We start from the raw sequence: 14684 nt of genomic DNA, 5'->3' as shown, positions 1-14684 counted from the left end.
TGTTCTCACCTACCTTTAGCCGTGACATATCAAATCTACCCACCCCGACATTTTTAGCCACGGGCCTGCGGTTACACTTAAGTTTAGCCGGCTAAAGATAGAACAAACTAACATTAACACCTCGTCGAAAATAAACCTAAGTTTAGCCGGCTAATCTTAAGTTTATGTTCTCACCTACCTTTAGCCGTGACATATATATATATATATAAACCATGAAAAATGTATAGGTATATATATATATATGTCACGGCTAAAGGTAGGTGAGAACATAAACTTAAGATTAGCCGGCTAAACTTAGGTTTATTTTCGACGAGGTGTTAATGTTAGTTTGTTCTATCTTTAGCCGGCTAAACTTAAGTGTAACCGCAGGCCCGTGGCTAAAAATGTCGGGGTGGGTAGATTTGGTTAGCGCCGGGCCGGTGGAGGGCTTGAGGGGCCCGCACAGTGCCAGAAAACACTCGCCCTGTTCCTTACATGTATTATAGTAACCAAATCTACCCACCCCGACTCAGGGCAGAAAGCTGGTGGCTAGGTTAGGTTAGGTTAGAACTCTTAAGACCCGCACGAGCCGAGCGAGCGCAGCGAGCGTGCTGCGGCAGCAGCCGGCGAAGTGCCAGAAAACACTCGCCCTGTTCCTTGCATGTATTATAGTAACCAAATCTACCCACCCCGACATTTTTAGCCACGGGCCTGCGGTTACACTTAAGTTTAGCCGGCTAAAGATAGAACAAACTAACATTAACACCTCGTCGAAAATAAACCTAAGTTTAGCCGGCTAATCTTAAGTTTATGTTCTCACCTACCTTTAGCCGTAACATATATATACATTTTTCATGGTTTTTAATAATCGACAAGTCATCCTGCACCCACTTATTAAAGCGTTACTTATTAATTATGTAGTTTTTATTTTCTAGAAAGTGAGTGCTGAAAATAATAGACAAAGCAATGTTACGATATTATTACCAGTATAAGTTGGTATATAATTTTAATGTCTTTAGACATGTAATAAATAATGATATAGTATTGAGTTCTAAGTTTATTTCAGGAAATACATTCCACTGCTTACGTCGAAGTCTATCATAATATATACCTAGTAGGTAAAACGCATTCTTCAATGTGAATTATGGATAGTGAAAATATAAAGATGTGGGCGTGCCGCGTCGTGATTATATATTTTAAGAGAAAAAGTTACATTTATATTATGTTTTGTGGCAATTTTATTCCCACCCAACGAGTTTAATATATTTTGATGAAGTTTCTTATGTAATATCTGAAAAATTTCACCTAAATATAAGCCAACTCTTGCGAGTTGCGAGACTAAACATTGTTGGCATTCAAAGTCGAATTAAAATTTTATGTGCATTTATTAAGCGTGACAACTATTTATCTGTAGATCTGGCTTTTATCAACAAATACTCTTAGTTTTATTTCAATTAATTTGGCGATCGCGTCAATGAAAGAATTCTTACGCAAAAGAATCGTCACTTTTCCGAAGCTTTCAAAATAACAGTTGAAAGCTATTTGGAGAGCATAGGCTGAGTAGAGAAGTAATTAAATGATATTACAAAGAATTGTAATTATAGTAAACTAGTGATCCGCCCCGGCTTCGCTCGTGGTACATATTTCGCAATAAAAGGTAGCCTATGTCATTTCTCGGGTATCAAAATATCTCCATACCAAATTTCATGCAAATTGATTCAGTAGTTTAGGCGTGATTGAGTAACAGACAGACAGACAGAGTTACTTTCGCATTTATAATATTAGTATGGATGGGATATATCTTTTATCGCATATGCATTAAAAGTATAATTGTGGTATGATCAATAAAGGAAATATGTTTGAGCTATTCTTTGTTTATAATTTGTAGTTGCTTCCATTTACGTAGGCGCCGTGCCGCATACCGCAACTTGCGTAACAGGCGAACTATCGCATTGTATGTATGTAGTATGTACTATTGCGAGTGGAAGAACTAAAGTGATTCTGTTTTTACAGCTGCATTTTAGTATAGCCCAATTGCGGTGTAGCTCTAACTGTGCTTCGACGATAAACAGACGGCCAGTGTTGCCGACTCGCTGAAAACATCCTTTTACGTCATCGGCCCGTTATGGTTTCCACGTCCAATCTCGGTACATGGAACTCACCTTGAAATAATGCCCAAAATTATCGATTAGCTTACATTGAACTAAATTTTTATTGATTCCATTGTAAATACAAACACGCCCTTACGCTACGCTCAATAAATCTATGTTAATGCCCTTGCCGAATCATTGATAAGTCATGTTCACAATCTAATATATAATCATTCGTTTGGTAAAGTCGGCTATAACGATGAATTACGTATTTTATGAATCGACTTTGTTTTTCTAACGATACGAAGCTGATTTAAGCGTATAAGCGTATAGATAATGTTGTTACCTCTCAATGTCTGAATTTATACGGATGCATTATGTAATACAGTCACTCGACAAACAAAGTTAATCCAGGTTACCATATAAACGATTACCGTTACCGGCTATTCATTCATCGACTTACAAAGTCAATTGCGATCCGAATTTAGCCTAGAGTTGCAAGCCAAATCTAACTATGCGTTGTGTAAGAGAGCTCACATGTGAACCGCTCGGGCAGCACATAGTCATTATCAGTCCAAACTCTGATATAGGTAATGTATGTAATCTATCATTCTTGAATACGTGGGTATCTGTTTGCGTGAATTTATTCCTCTTATGCGTTTTTAGGTTATCATAACAAATGCAATTGCAAACGTATACGAACGAATGTTCTCAATTTACTAGTGGAAAAAAATATTTTAAATTTAAATAGGTCACTCGTGATATTTTAATTGGCAATCGTATTCTTTCTCAAAGAAGTTTTCTCAGGAAGGATTCCAGTTTTAATGCGGCGACTACAACAGTAGCTAGGAGGTGACGTGCTGTAACGAGGTCATGATGTGTTCCATAAATCATATTTAGCGTAGGAAAATAAAAATATACCAGTTTGTCTCAGAGTGTCGTTAATTTGTAAAGTTTTTAATGCTATTTGCAAGTATGCAAAAAAAAAATAAGGAGAGCTAAGAAAATATTTAGACCGCTATTTTTCATATCAGTTTTATATTGTTGCAATGATTCAAATTCTTAGGTAATTATTATTTTCATTACTTAACTTAATTTGTAAAGTTTTTAATGCTATTTGCAAGTATGCAAAAAAAATAAATAAGGAGAGCTAAGAAAATATTTAGACCGCTATTTTTCATATCAGTTTTATATTGTTGCAATGATTCAAATTCTTAGGTAATTTAAATTATTATTTTCATTACTTAACTGAATCTTTCTGAAATAATAAATAGAGCATGATCAGAAAGATAAAAACATTCTTCTCATTAAACTGTCATTCAAACATCGTGTAAAGGTAGATAATTTTTTCCGACTTCCTATAATATATCCTTTGTTTTATGAATGATCAGTTGAGCACACAAACAATCGCGTGTTGTCGTAGGAGGTAGCACCTGTCTTCGCCCACGCCGCGGAGTGCCGCGTGCAGTGTGACGTCACCGCTACAACCTCCGTACTCCATACAGACCTTCACTTCACGGAACTAGGATTAACATTCTAATTTTATAACTGACCTAAACTTTTCTCATAAACATCAACAGTTCATTGAATAATGAAGCAAATAAAGGAAGCGTATATGCATTAAATTGATTTATTTTTGAAATCGAATGTTAATTATCGAGCTAGAAATTGAGAATGCAAAATTCAGTCAAATATGCAGTACCTTTAGTATATTGAGTATTATTTATTTAATTATTCCATTTGTTTGTGCCTTATGTGCATTGTATCTATCAGGATATACTTTGGTAAATATAACTAAGGGCCGATTTTTCAATGCTTGGTTAAAACTTATTCGTCGAATAATGTATAAAACTACCATTTTAAAAACGTATTCTAATTGCCCGTATTTGACAGTTTACGTGACATTTTAATATTATCGTGTAATACTTTATTGGACGGATAAGTTTTAACCAAGCATTGAAAAATCGGCCCTAAAAGTTAAAACTTATTCGACGAATAATGTATAAAACTACCATTTTAAAAACGTATTCTAATTGCCCGTATTTGACAGTTTTCGTGGATTTTTAATATTATATCGAGTTTATTGGACGGATAAGTTTTATCCAAGCATTGAAAAATCGGCCCTAGTACATTATTCGACGAATAAGTTTTATCCAAGCATTGAAAAATCGGCCCTAAGTATATACCTAGTAGGTGAACTATTATTTTATACAGAAGTAGAACGTAAACACTTAGCGCATCAATGCTGTCATTTTGACTGACGTCCATGTCAAGACACAAAATGTTATGGTCTATGCTGTAACAATATATTTTTGGAAAGTTGTAAATGTTTACGATATTCTTATGTCATATTCTTTCTGAGTTTCCGGTCCGTCTTCAGTTAGATAAATAATAATAATGATGGATGTTTTATTTAAGTTGTGTGCATTTAAGCTCGTTAAAAAGAAGATTTAGAAAACGAATGTGTGAAATTTTAAATGGAACATGTTTGCAAGGTCTTTTATCCAAGCTTTTAACGTAGTTCAATTACGCGCATTTGATTATTGTTTAGGATAACCTTTTCCACTGTAAACTTGTAAACGTTCGCTAGCTAGAGAACAATTTCTATACAGATGTTACTGAAAGAAAAAATAGACTTGGCATCGATAAAAGCTATGCATATAAGTAAGCAATTTGAAGGCCATTTCGCTACATGTGGATTCATTCAATGCTGTTCTGACGGTATGGACACTTTTTAAAAGAAAAAATGTATTAAAAGAGTAACCTACGTTGGTGGTAATGTCATTACTGTGACAAATAGCCACGTAATTCCTCGTGGAATACACACGAATTGTTATTCGTCGGCATGATGCAATAGATGTCGCCAAAATAAGCGCTAGGCTATTTTCGTTACATGTACTGATACAAATAGTAAACAAAATTAAGGGAGCTACTTACTAATAAGGTATTCGAGTTCTTTATGTAGCGGTTTATTTTTACCTAATAATACGGTAAATAAATTCATTTGCATTTATCTATATAAAGAAAGATTAAAAAAATGTATGCCGAATACATTCTTTTTATTCATTCTTTATAGGGAATTGCATCTGAGCGGCTGTCATATTTTATAACTTTTCGATGAGTCAGCATCGGTACGCACGTGCGCGGTGCGCCGTGTTTACAGTGTAATCTGTAACATTTTAAGAAACGTATGTTGTACGTACAAGATTTATATGTTACGCATCTTGTGTAACAACTGTCAAGGCCGATAACGATATAACCCGTATTTATTCGATACCTGATTGAACGCTTTTCTTCATAAGTCCCTCCTTCGGTAACGTTGTTCCGTATATACTATATAATATGTATACATATTGTAAGATTTCCAAAAGGTTGAATGTGTTGATATGAAAATCTAACAATATATAGTGTGTATATATTTAATATGACCACGTCTAATGTTAAAAACATGTAAGAGATATTACTGAAAGCGTCACTTAGTCAGTCTAGACCAAAATATTATTGGCTTGATTGTCGTGTGTGACGACCAGAGGTTATGAATCAGTAAAATCGTGAATTTATGTTTAATTTATTTTAGACTGATGTTTGTCTCAAACTGTGTGATATAATATTTCATAATTCTGCCTGCAGAATAATAAAATACTGTTTACGTGTTCGAAATGTTTAATGAAAAGGTGTTAATATGCTTTTATGTCTGTGGCATAGGTAGTAATGGAAAAGTTATCACTTTATTTAATTTAAACAGAATAGGGGATCGGTTTGTCTGTATATGTACTCTATTAATTTTAAAACTGGCTTGTTATATGCTCAATTATGAAGCCGTCTATCCCTAGAACCATGCGTATACAATAACATAATACCTACATGTATTCATATTTTCCACGGCAATAATTAAGTAAGTTTGTGTGTGTTGTGTTGTGTGTGCATTTGTGCAAGTTTTGTTGACATATTGTGATGTACATGACAACAGCAACCATCAATAAACTGTGAAACCGCAGTCATAGTGCAGCGGATTAAATATACATAGATTTTCTTAATAAATCCTATATGTATACTATACATTCACAATTACATAGCCCAGTAACAATTTACTGTAGGTAAAGATTAATTATATTGTTAGAAGCTATGCATTACGATTTATAGGCAAGCTTATTTGGCAGACGCCACACCCCTGTTATATTTGAACTATGTAAGGTCATATTTTAATAATGTTATTTTACTATTGTAACTGTATTTAACTGTCTAAATTAATAATTATAATACATATATATTATCGTATCCCATAAGTAGGACAAAAGGACACAATTTCGCCTGGTTTTGCCGTTTGCGTGATGGAAAAAGCCAAACAATATAAAATATTCATAACTCGATTATAATCCATACTAATATTATAAATGCGAAAGTAACTCTGTCTGTCTGTCTGTTACTCAATCACGCCTAAACTACTGAACCGATTTGCATGAAATTTGGTATGGAGATATTTTGATACCCGAGAAAGGACATAGGCTACCTTTTATTGCGAAATATGTACCACGGGCGAAGCCGGGGCGTACACTAGTATCTAATATATTTACTATTTAGTTTAACCTACTGACAAATTACTCAAAATTTATGATCGACATAATTTGTGGTTTGCCTTCCTGTGCATTGACCCTTATAAGTAGGTATAATTATATTATTATTAATAGTATATAACTAGTCGTTTTCTCAGTACACGTGTATTTTTATATTTAAAAAATATGTGGTATGTCAAACATGATAAATATTAAATACCCCATCAATTTCCTTTTTCGTTTTAGTTTCTATTATAAGTTACATTTAAAATTTATAATTTTGCTAAATATGTATAAGAATTAATTATGATTAAATACGATTTGTTTACGTCATCACGTCAAAAGGGATATTTTCCTTCTATAATAATTTTGTTAAACTTAATATATTTTAAGCATTGGATACAACAAAACAATGTTGAGTGATCAGTTTAGGCTGTGAAGATAATTGTGTTCGCTGACATAGGATGATAATACAGCAGTTATTAAAGTATTCAGTGACACAAGAAACTTTCTGGGTTTTCCTAATTGTAAGTGACGCAAAACCTGACTCGTGCGTTGGTTTTTTAAAAGCAACTACTTACCGTTACTTTTAGATACACATTTGAAATATCTTGTACAGCTTTTCATTGACCCAAAGATAAGCATACCTAAGTGTTACTCTATGTTCGCAGAGAGCAGATCGTCGTGCGGCGGTGGCGGTGGGTCGGAGGGGGAAGAGCGTACTTCGTGGCGGGTCACGCTGGACCACGACCTGGTGGAGACGCTAAGCGCGATATACCCCGAGTGGTTCAAGCAGCCGCGCCGCGAGCGCAGCCGGGCCGCCTCCCCCGCCTCGCCCCTGCCCGTGTCGCCTCACACGCCGGCTACCTCGCCTGAAGAGGATATCTTCAGGTATAATAACATTATAATTTTATTAATTTTGAATTGCCAAGACCCGTAAAATCACTAGACTAGATACTTCTGGTACTAGATTAACAGCAGTTTATAAGAATTAATTGTAAGTGAACACCGGAGAGGAGTTACATCAACAACACTCTCTTCAAAAATGGCACAAGCTCTGGTTCCAAATATACGTGTTTATATGTCCTGCTGAGGCCTGAGCCCAGTGATAGAAACATATTTCTCGCGTTTGCAAATAGTCTAGTAGTCAATAGTTTTATAATTAATGCAGGTGATCCATTTAACAAGTTCAGCATATTAAGATTGTTTCGTAGAAGAGGCGAATATATTATGTACCTAATCTTGAATTGTAATAACATAATAATCTGTATCTATGTAATTTTTAACAAAGTTCTGGCGCGGAGGACATGGCCGGCCGTCAAGCCAGCAGCAGCGGCGCGAGTGAGCCGCCGAGCTCGCCGCCGCGCGTGTCTCCGCCGAAGGTTGTCGTCGACGACAGCCCGCTGCAGCCCGCTATGGGAAAACATAAAGAATGTAAGTTGTTTATAGCAGAAACAATAGTTACCAGTTTACCCCAAAACAAGTCAAAATTTAGATTTCTCGTAATGCTATTTTGCATTTCGCGAAATGCGATGAAACATTCAGACAGATCAGTATTGTAATACGAAATCGAAGTACGTCGTACGTGTAGGGAAGACTTAAATAGTACAAGAAAACAAACCACTGTTTATTAATTGATTTACACACTAATATAATATTATGTTTACCTAGAAATGTTTAAAGTGTACACAGAATCATCAGGCATAATATAATTACTATTATAACAAGAATTAATTGTCGGGTGGATCAAGCAGCGTTTTCCTTAATACTCCTAAAATAAGTGTCTGATAGTTGTATCAGAATGCGACTCGCATATCGTGTTTCCGGCGATGTTGCGCCTCCGCTTGCGCGTGCATCGGTAATAAACAACCCAACTCTCAACAGCGCACGAACATTTGTATGCTTTACACACTATATAATCGTATAAATAAATTGCCATCCTGTTTCCACACATTTATTATATTCTTTTATATTTCAATATTACACTAGTGAAACATTTGACGCTGGACCGAGAGAAAAATAACCGCCACACCTTCACAAACGACATCGTTATTTTTTTTAAGCGCTATATTTTTATATATAACAGCGCGTAGGAGTAGCACGTGAAGGCGGATCGAATATTTCTCTGGTTGATATCGAAAGCGCTGAAATCGCGGAGATAAAATGTTGGTATCGAGCGGGCGAAGACGCCTAGTAACCCACAATATTCGGCCCAGTGGTAGTGAATGTTTCGTCTGTATTACGGTCGCGGCATAACACTAGTTTCCTTGTGCAGTGTTTATTTATGTTGGCGTCGGGCCAGTGTTGTCCGTCCGACGCCGTTCATCTGCAAGCAAACAACATTTCGCTTCGTTCGCCTACGCCCATCGAAATCTATCGATATTAAAGTGATGCATCGATCTACGTATCGATCACGTAGAGAGCCACATTACTACATGTTACGTCAAAATTCGTCACCGCCAGTCACAACATCCTATTTTTCATGGACTGGGATATGATTTATCACTCATATTTACAATAATATATATTATTCGAATGCCAATTAACGGTTTATCATAGCGCACAACGCTACATATACATGCGGTATTATAATTGTTTTTGTATTATTGCTATTTTACCATGAATTTAATTAAATAAAAAATAGGATAAATACTTAAATGGTTGTTTAGTTGCAATAATTTATTTTAACTAATAATTTTATAAACTAATAACTACTCACAAGTCACACATACTAATGTGTATTAATTTAGTAAAGCACTAATAGTAGATGGTTAATTTATATTTAATTTCGTTTTCAGCATTGAAGGTGAAACTCATGATGCGGCGCCCTATTAACCAGTTGGTGGCTCAAGGCATCATGCCACGTAAGTAAAGTCACGTAGTCGCATAATAACTGAAATAGTTTGTAAATGATACTATAAACAGGACAATTACTAATCATGCTAGATGACGAGTCTTGGTTAGGCGCCCAACCGCCTGCGCAGCTCCCGTTGTAACTCGTGCGTAGGCGGTGGAATTTTATTTACGATCTAAACGCCACAGCTAATGAGAATTTCTAACTTGCCAATAAAAATTAGAATTTTTCACTTTTATAAACTTTATGAGACTATCGCGTGATCTAGAAAGACTAATGTTTATCGCCAATAAATACGCAAGTTAGAACACATTTTACGAACGATATTTTGTTTTTGTGTTGCAGCTTTAAAAACGCCGCCTGCGTATTTTAAACAACGCATGCAATTAGAGAGAGCAAAAACAGGGGATTTGCTCAAAGCAAAGATCCAGAGTCGACCAGATCGACAGGAACTTGAACGCAGACATATTTTAGAACAAGTACGTTGAAAAATCGAAACAATCAATAACATATTTTATTTTATTTAACATAAGAATACTCTGTTTCATGATTGTCTTCTTATTTATTTCCAGGAGAGTCATGTAGACCCAAGTTTGGCAGAAAAGCAACGCATGTTGAAAAAGGCTCGATTGGCAGATCAATTAAACGATCAGCTGTCGCATCGACCTGGTCCACTTGAGTTAATAAAGAAAAACATACTACATACAGAAGAGAATATAGAAACAGCAGTCAAAAGTGGAAGTCTCGCATTTAAGGCGACAAGTGAAGGAGCTTCAGGGCGACCACAACACCCATCTTCTTATTGTGGTCCTCCTGATGAAGTCTCCCCATCACCATCGCCACCTTCAACATTATCACCGGTCAGCATAACCTCGACGCCGCAGCATCCTGCGCCCGGCAAAGAGAAGTGCCGCAAAAAGACGAAACAAAAGGAGAAAATAAAGTCGCGTTTCAAGTTCCATGAGTATAAGGGACCTCCGAACGCGCAGAAGTCCTGTTCTCCGCCTGGATCGGTGGAGACGCCATACGAATTGCTGCTCCAACAGCAACAACTATTATTACAACTGATGCTACCTGCATCTCCAGCACCGTCATCTACTTCTATAGCTTCGGACTCTTCAGATGCTTTGCCAGTCCCACCGCCTCCTCCGCCACTCCCTTCATCGATTGGTCCACTCTCTTGCGCGGCACGATTTGAAGACATGAAAGTATCCGATTTACGCGCAGAATGCAAGCGACGGAACTTACGGGTTTCTGGTCCCAAACCACAACTCATTGATCGTTTGCGACCTTATTTGAAAGAAATGCAAGAGGAGTCACCTAGATCGCCCGTATCAATAGCGTCGCCTGAATCGAGAACTGAGCCGGAACAGTCAGAGGACATAGTTCAATCGCAACGGCGGCTTATCGAAGAACTGGAGCGACAGTTAGAAGAATCGAGACAGCAGCTGGAAGCTGTCAGACGGGAGGCAGCCGGCGCCGCGGCTAGCGATCAAAGTAGGCGGCTGCTGCAAGCACATCTTTGTGTCACACAGTTGCGAGCGAAACTTGACGCTCTTCAGCAACCGCCGGCCCCCAATCCGCCTCAACCGCGATACGTTATTGCAACTCCAGACACTGCCCCTGACCGATTAGTGCGTCTCTTTACAGTAACTCCACCATCCACTGAAGTGACAACCGACAATTCTCAAACAAAAACTGCAAATCCGGCTTATATATTGAATGGTGTGAAGGTTGTGCCTATAGCCATTCTACCGACGACTCATTATGAACCGGAGCGCGCTGCCCCCCCGCCGCCACCTCCTCCTCCTCCTCCGCCTCCCCCGATGCCACAGACACCACTTTCCATTCACGATAGCGCTGAAGATAGTCAAATTATGGACGACGTTCTTGAAATACTTGTCGAGAATGGTGAACTACCCCCATCTGCTGTCAATGACGTAGCCTCCAATAGGTCTATCGACACTGGCTACCTCACGGCGAGCCCCAGTGATTTCACGCCAACTGATGTGTTAACAGATGATGTTCTCAGTGATTCACACGTGCGTGATTCGTTAGCCGCTGACGAATTACAGAGGGAATTGAACGAGATTCAAAATGAAATATTGGGCCACGGCGATTTGAGCAACGTCACGGATATGACGAATAGATGTGACGTCGATCCGAACGGCATAGATCACGATTTAAACGTGGATATGTTGGCGACTAATGAGTTCAATACTAATTTCGCTCATTGTGATTCGTCGTCTGTGAATGATGACTTCTTCGGAAGACTTCTAGCTGGCGACAGCGAAGAAAATCACGGTGCAATGGACATTGACGATGAACAACAAGAGAGAATGAGTATGACTCCCCTCACGAACGGGGACATATTGGATCACACTAGAACCGGCTTTGAAGATATCAATGAGTTATCGCTTCCATCATTTCAAAACGAAGATACACGTCACAATACATTCGACGACCGGTCGTGTGACTTCGATTTTAAGGAGTTTGGCATCGAGCTGGGCGGCAATATGAACATGGACACAGAATGCTATATGAATACAGAGTTCATTCCGAACCTGTTCGGCCGCGGTCACATGCCGCAGTGTGACCCGCTGCTCGGAGGAGTGCTGTCGAGGCCGGCGCCGAGACCCGCTCACAAAATTTATTCCTGGGACAAAAACGAATTCGACGCCACTTGACCCGTACTCGCGCAGCTACGTCCAGGTGTCGCTCTCTAACGATGCTAAACTATGATCTCTGAACCGTATGTCAATAATTGAGTGAGTTAATGTATATCGGTTACGTAAATAGGAATAAACGATTGCTCTCCTCTTAAAGTTGGCTAGACTAGATTTGTTTAAAAGTAATATAGAAGGTACGGTGTGACGCTACTGGGTAGCGGTTTCATGTAACTTACGCTAGTCTCTACGCTTGGTGACCCGAGATACTTCCATGATCGTGACTATAAGGAATAAATATTAAGTGCATTGTCAGAACACATAGTGTTGACATTAATTGAGTGGATGATTTTCTACGGTACTTAAAATGATACATATTATGTTTGTATCGATAGTTTATAATTAGTTTAAGGTTTTGTGTTATTTATTAGCGAGTGTGAAGCGTTTCGTCACCTTTGTGTGCGCAGTGACATACTTGGCTCACATTATTATAAATCCATTTTATTTACTGAGGCATATCTACTTATGTATATAATGAATGTTTATTAATTTAATACTCAACATAGTTGTGGATTTAGGCATTCCGCCCGACGACTAAAACTTAGGAAAAATTATAGGGATAGTCTTACCTTGTCGAGACGAAATCTGCTCAAACTTTAGTTACCCAAAACATTATTGCCTAATATTAATATATTCATATGCAGACTATAAATAGCAGTCATTTCGTCTCAATCGGAACGAATACTTTTTCCCGAAAACAAATAAGTGACATTCCAGTCTTGTTGAAATGCAAAAGTGGCAATAAGCAAACTTGTCTCTTTAACAGCTCTATTCCCAGTATGGAATTTGTTCAAAATTCAAATAATTAATTATCCATTACAGGGGCAAGTTGCATATTCACAAGCCATCGTCATGGGTGGGACCAGCTTGGGATCAATTGTAGATACGATTTCAGTTAGTTAAAAGTAGGGAGCCGACTTTTTCACAACGCAAAAAATTATGTAGGCACTCTTTGTTCCGTTGTTGATTCTTTACCTTTAACTTCCACTCGTATTTAAGTCTAGCCCTTGTATTAGGTGTTGTTGTGGTGTATATGCTTCTTCAAAATGTTTAGTAATTTGTTTAATATGTTTTAATTTAAAAGAATTATTAGTAATATTGTATCAACATAACATTCTTGAAAATGTATCATTCCACTGTTATCGTCTAAAGCTTAGGATAGGTGCACAGTAGTCATTTTAGGGAATGTAAAGAGTGGTTGCATAATTTTTTGAGTGCGTTATTCGTGACTTATTTATTTATTTATATCCCATGTAACATACCTTCCGATGTTAAAAATGTTGTGTATTAGGGTTAATTTTTCGCGTTCATCACCGCTTAGCACTTAACTTTCCTCTATGGTTCATTCTCACTCTACGTTGTATACTTATAATTTATATTATTATTTCATGTGTCACTCAGTTGTCAAATGTCAAATAGTAATGTCATCAAATGTCAAAGATCTGTAATTTTTTTTTTGTTAATGCCCGTTGCAGTCCTTGATACTGAGACTTTGGTTCTATTTATTGTTGAATTTATGTTTTTTATATTTCGTTCTGTTCTGATTTGTATAATTACTTAGCGTTTATTATGTGATTACTTCCTTTCTTACGTGCTGGAGGGTACAGGGTAAATGCGGATAACTTCTAATTAATTAATTATCTTATTTTTGTTAATTTAATTAAAATAATTATTTGTTCATTTATTAAACTAATTTATCTTTATAATTATTTATACTTATTTATAAATAAGTATTATATTTTTATATTATCTATTTTCAATATTATAATATATCTTAATTTAAAATTTTACTTATATATTATATTATATTATACCTATGATACATGTCTTTTAGCGATACCGATACGGATGAGTTTCTTTCTGCTTCATCTCATGATGAGTTGTCCAGTAGTGATAGTTTCCATGACGCATCTCTTCCTTCTTTAAATTCTCTATTGCAATCTGAATTCGCTAACTCATTTAGTGGTCTCAATGTTGTGCATATAAATGCCCAAAGCATTCCTGCACATTTCTCAGACTTGTTGGCGTCCTTTGAAGGAGTGAATCTCCATGCCTTATTGGTCTCTGAGTCGTGGCTTAAGCCAAATCTACCCTCCTCATTTTACCATCTCCCTAATTTTAATTTAATCCGCAACGACCGCGTGGGTAGAGGTGGAGGTGGTGTTGCTATTTATCTGCGCACAGATATTCCTTTTAAAATAATTAGTATGTCACCTCAACCACCCCTAGCCAATGCGGCTGAGCATCTTCTTCTAGAAATCTCTATATCTCGAGCTAAAATTCTTCTTGGTGTATTTTATAGCCCATCTGTCTCATTTGATTATTTCCTAAACTTTGAAAGCATACTTCATAACTTTATTCCTCTCTTCAATCACGTAATTCTTATGGGTGATTTCAACACCTGTTTAATGAAGAAAGACTCGCGTAGTTCCAAGCTTATTTCTATTATTGACTCTTTTAATCTACATTCTCTTCCGTTAAA

At 37.1% G+C, this 14684-nt stretch overlaps 1 protein-coding gene across 1 annotated transcript in view; it reads left to right on the top strand.

Annotated features, from left to right (window-relative positions):
- Mrtf (Myocardin-related transcription factor) overlaps positions 1-13527 on the top strand; it is a 39238-nt gene extending 25711 nt beyond the window's left edge. Inside the window, exons 2-6 of the mRNA XM_089701423.1 lie at positions 7294-7513; positions 7914-8056; positions 9421-9486; positions 9822-9955; positions 10049-13527. Of these exons, the coding sequence (XP_089557549.1) occupies positions 7930-8056; positions 9421-9486; positions 9822-9955; positions 10049-12163 (2442 nt within the window). The 5' untranslated portion in view covers positions 7294-7513; positions 7914-7929 and the 3' untranslated portion in view covers positions 12164-13527. The remainder of the gene's footprint in view (positions 1-7293; positions 7514-7913; positions 8057-9420; positions 9487-9821; positions 9956-10048) is intronic.
- The last annotated feature ends 1157 nt before the right edge of the window (positions 13528-14684 follow it).

Source organism: Colias philodice, chromosome 12 (genome assembly GCF_061535455.1).
Source record: "Colias philodice isolate Cphi_HAF_F1 chromosome 12, ilColPhil1 Martin Lab GWU primary, whole genome shotgun sequence".
Lineage (NCBI taxonomy): Eukaryota > Metazoa > Arthropoda > Insecta > Lepidoptera > Pieridae > Colias > Colias philodice.
This window is presented reverse-complemented; position numbering and strand designations above follow the sequence as displayed.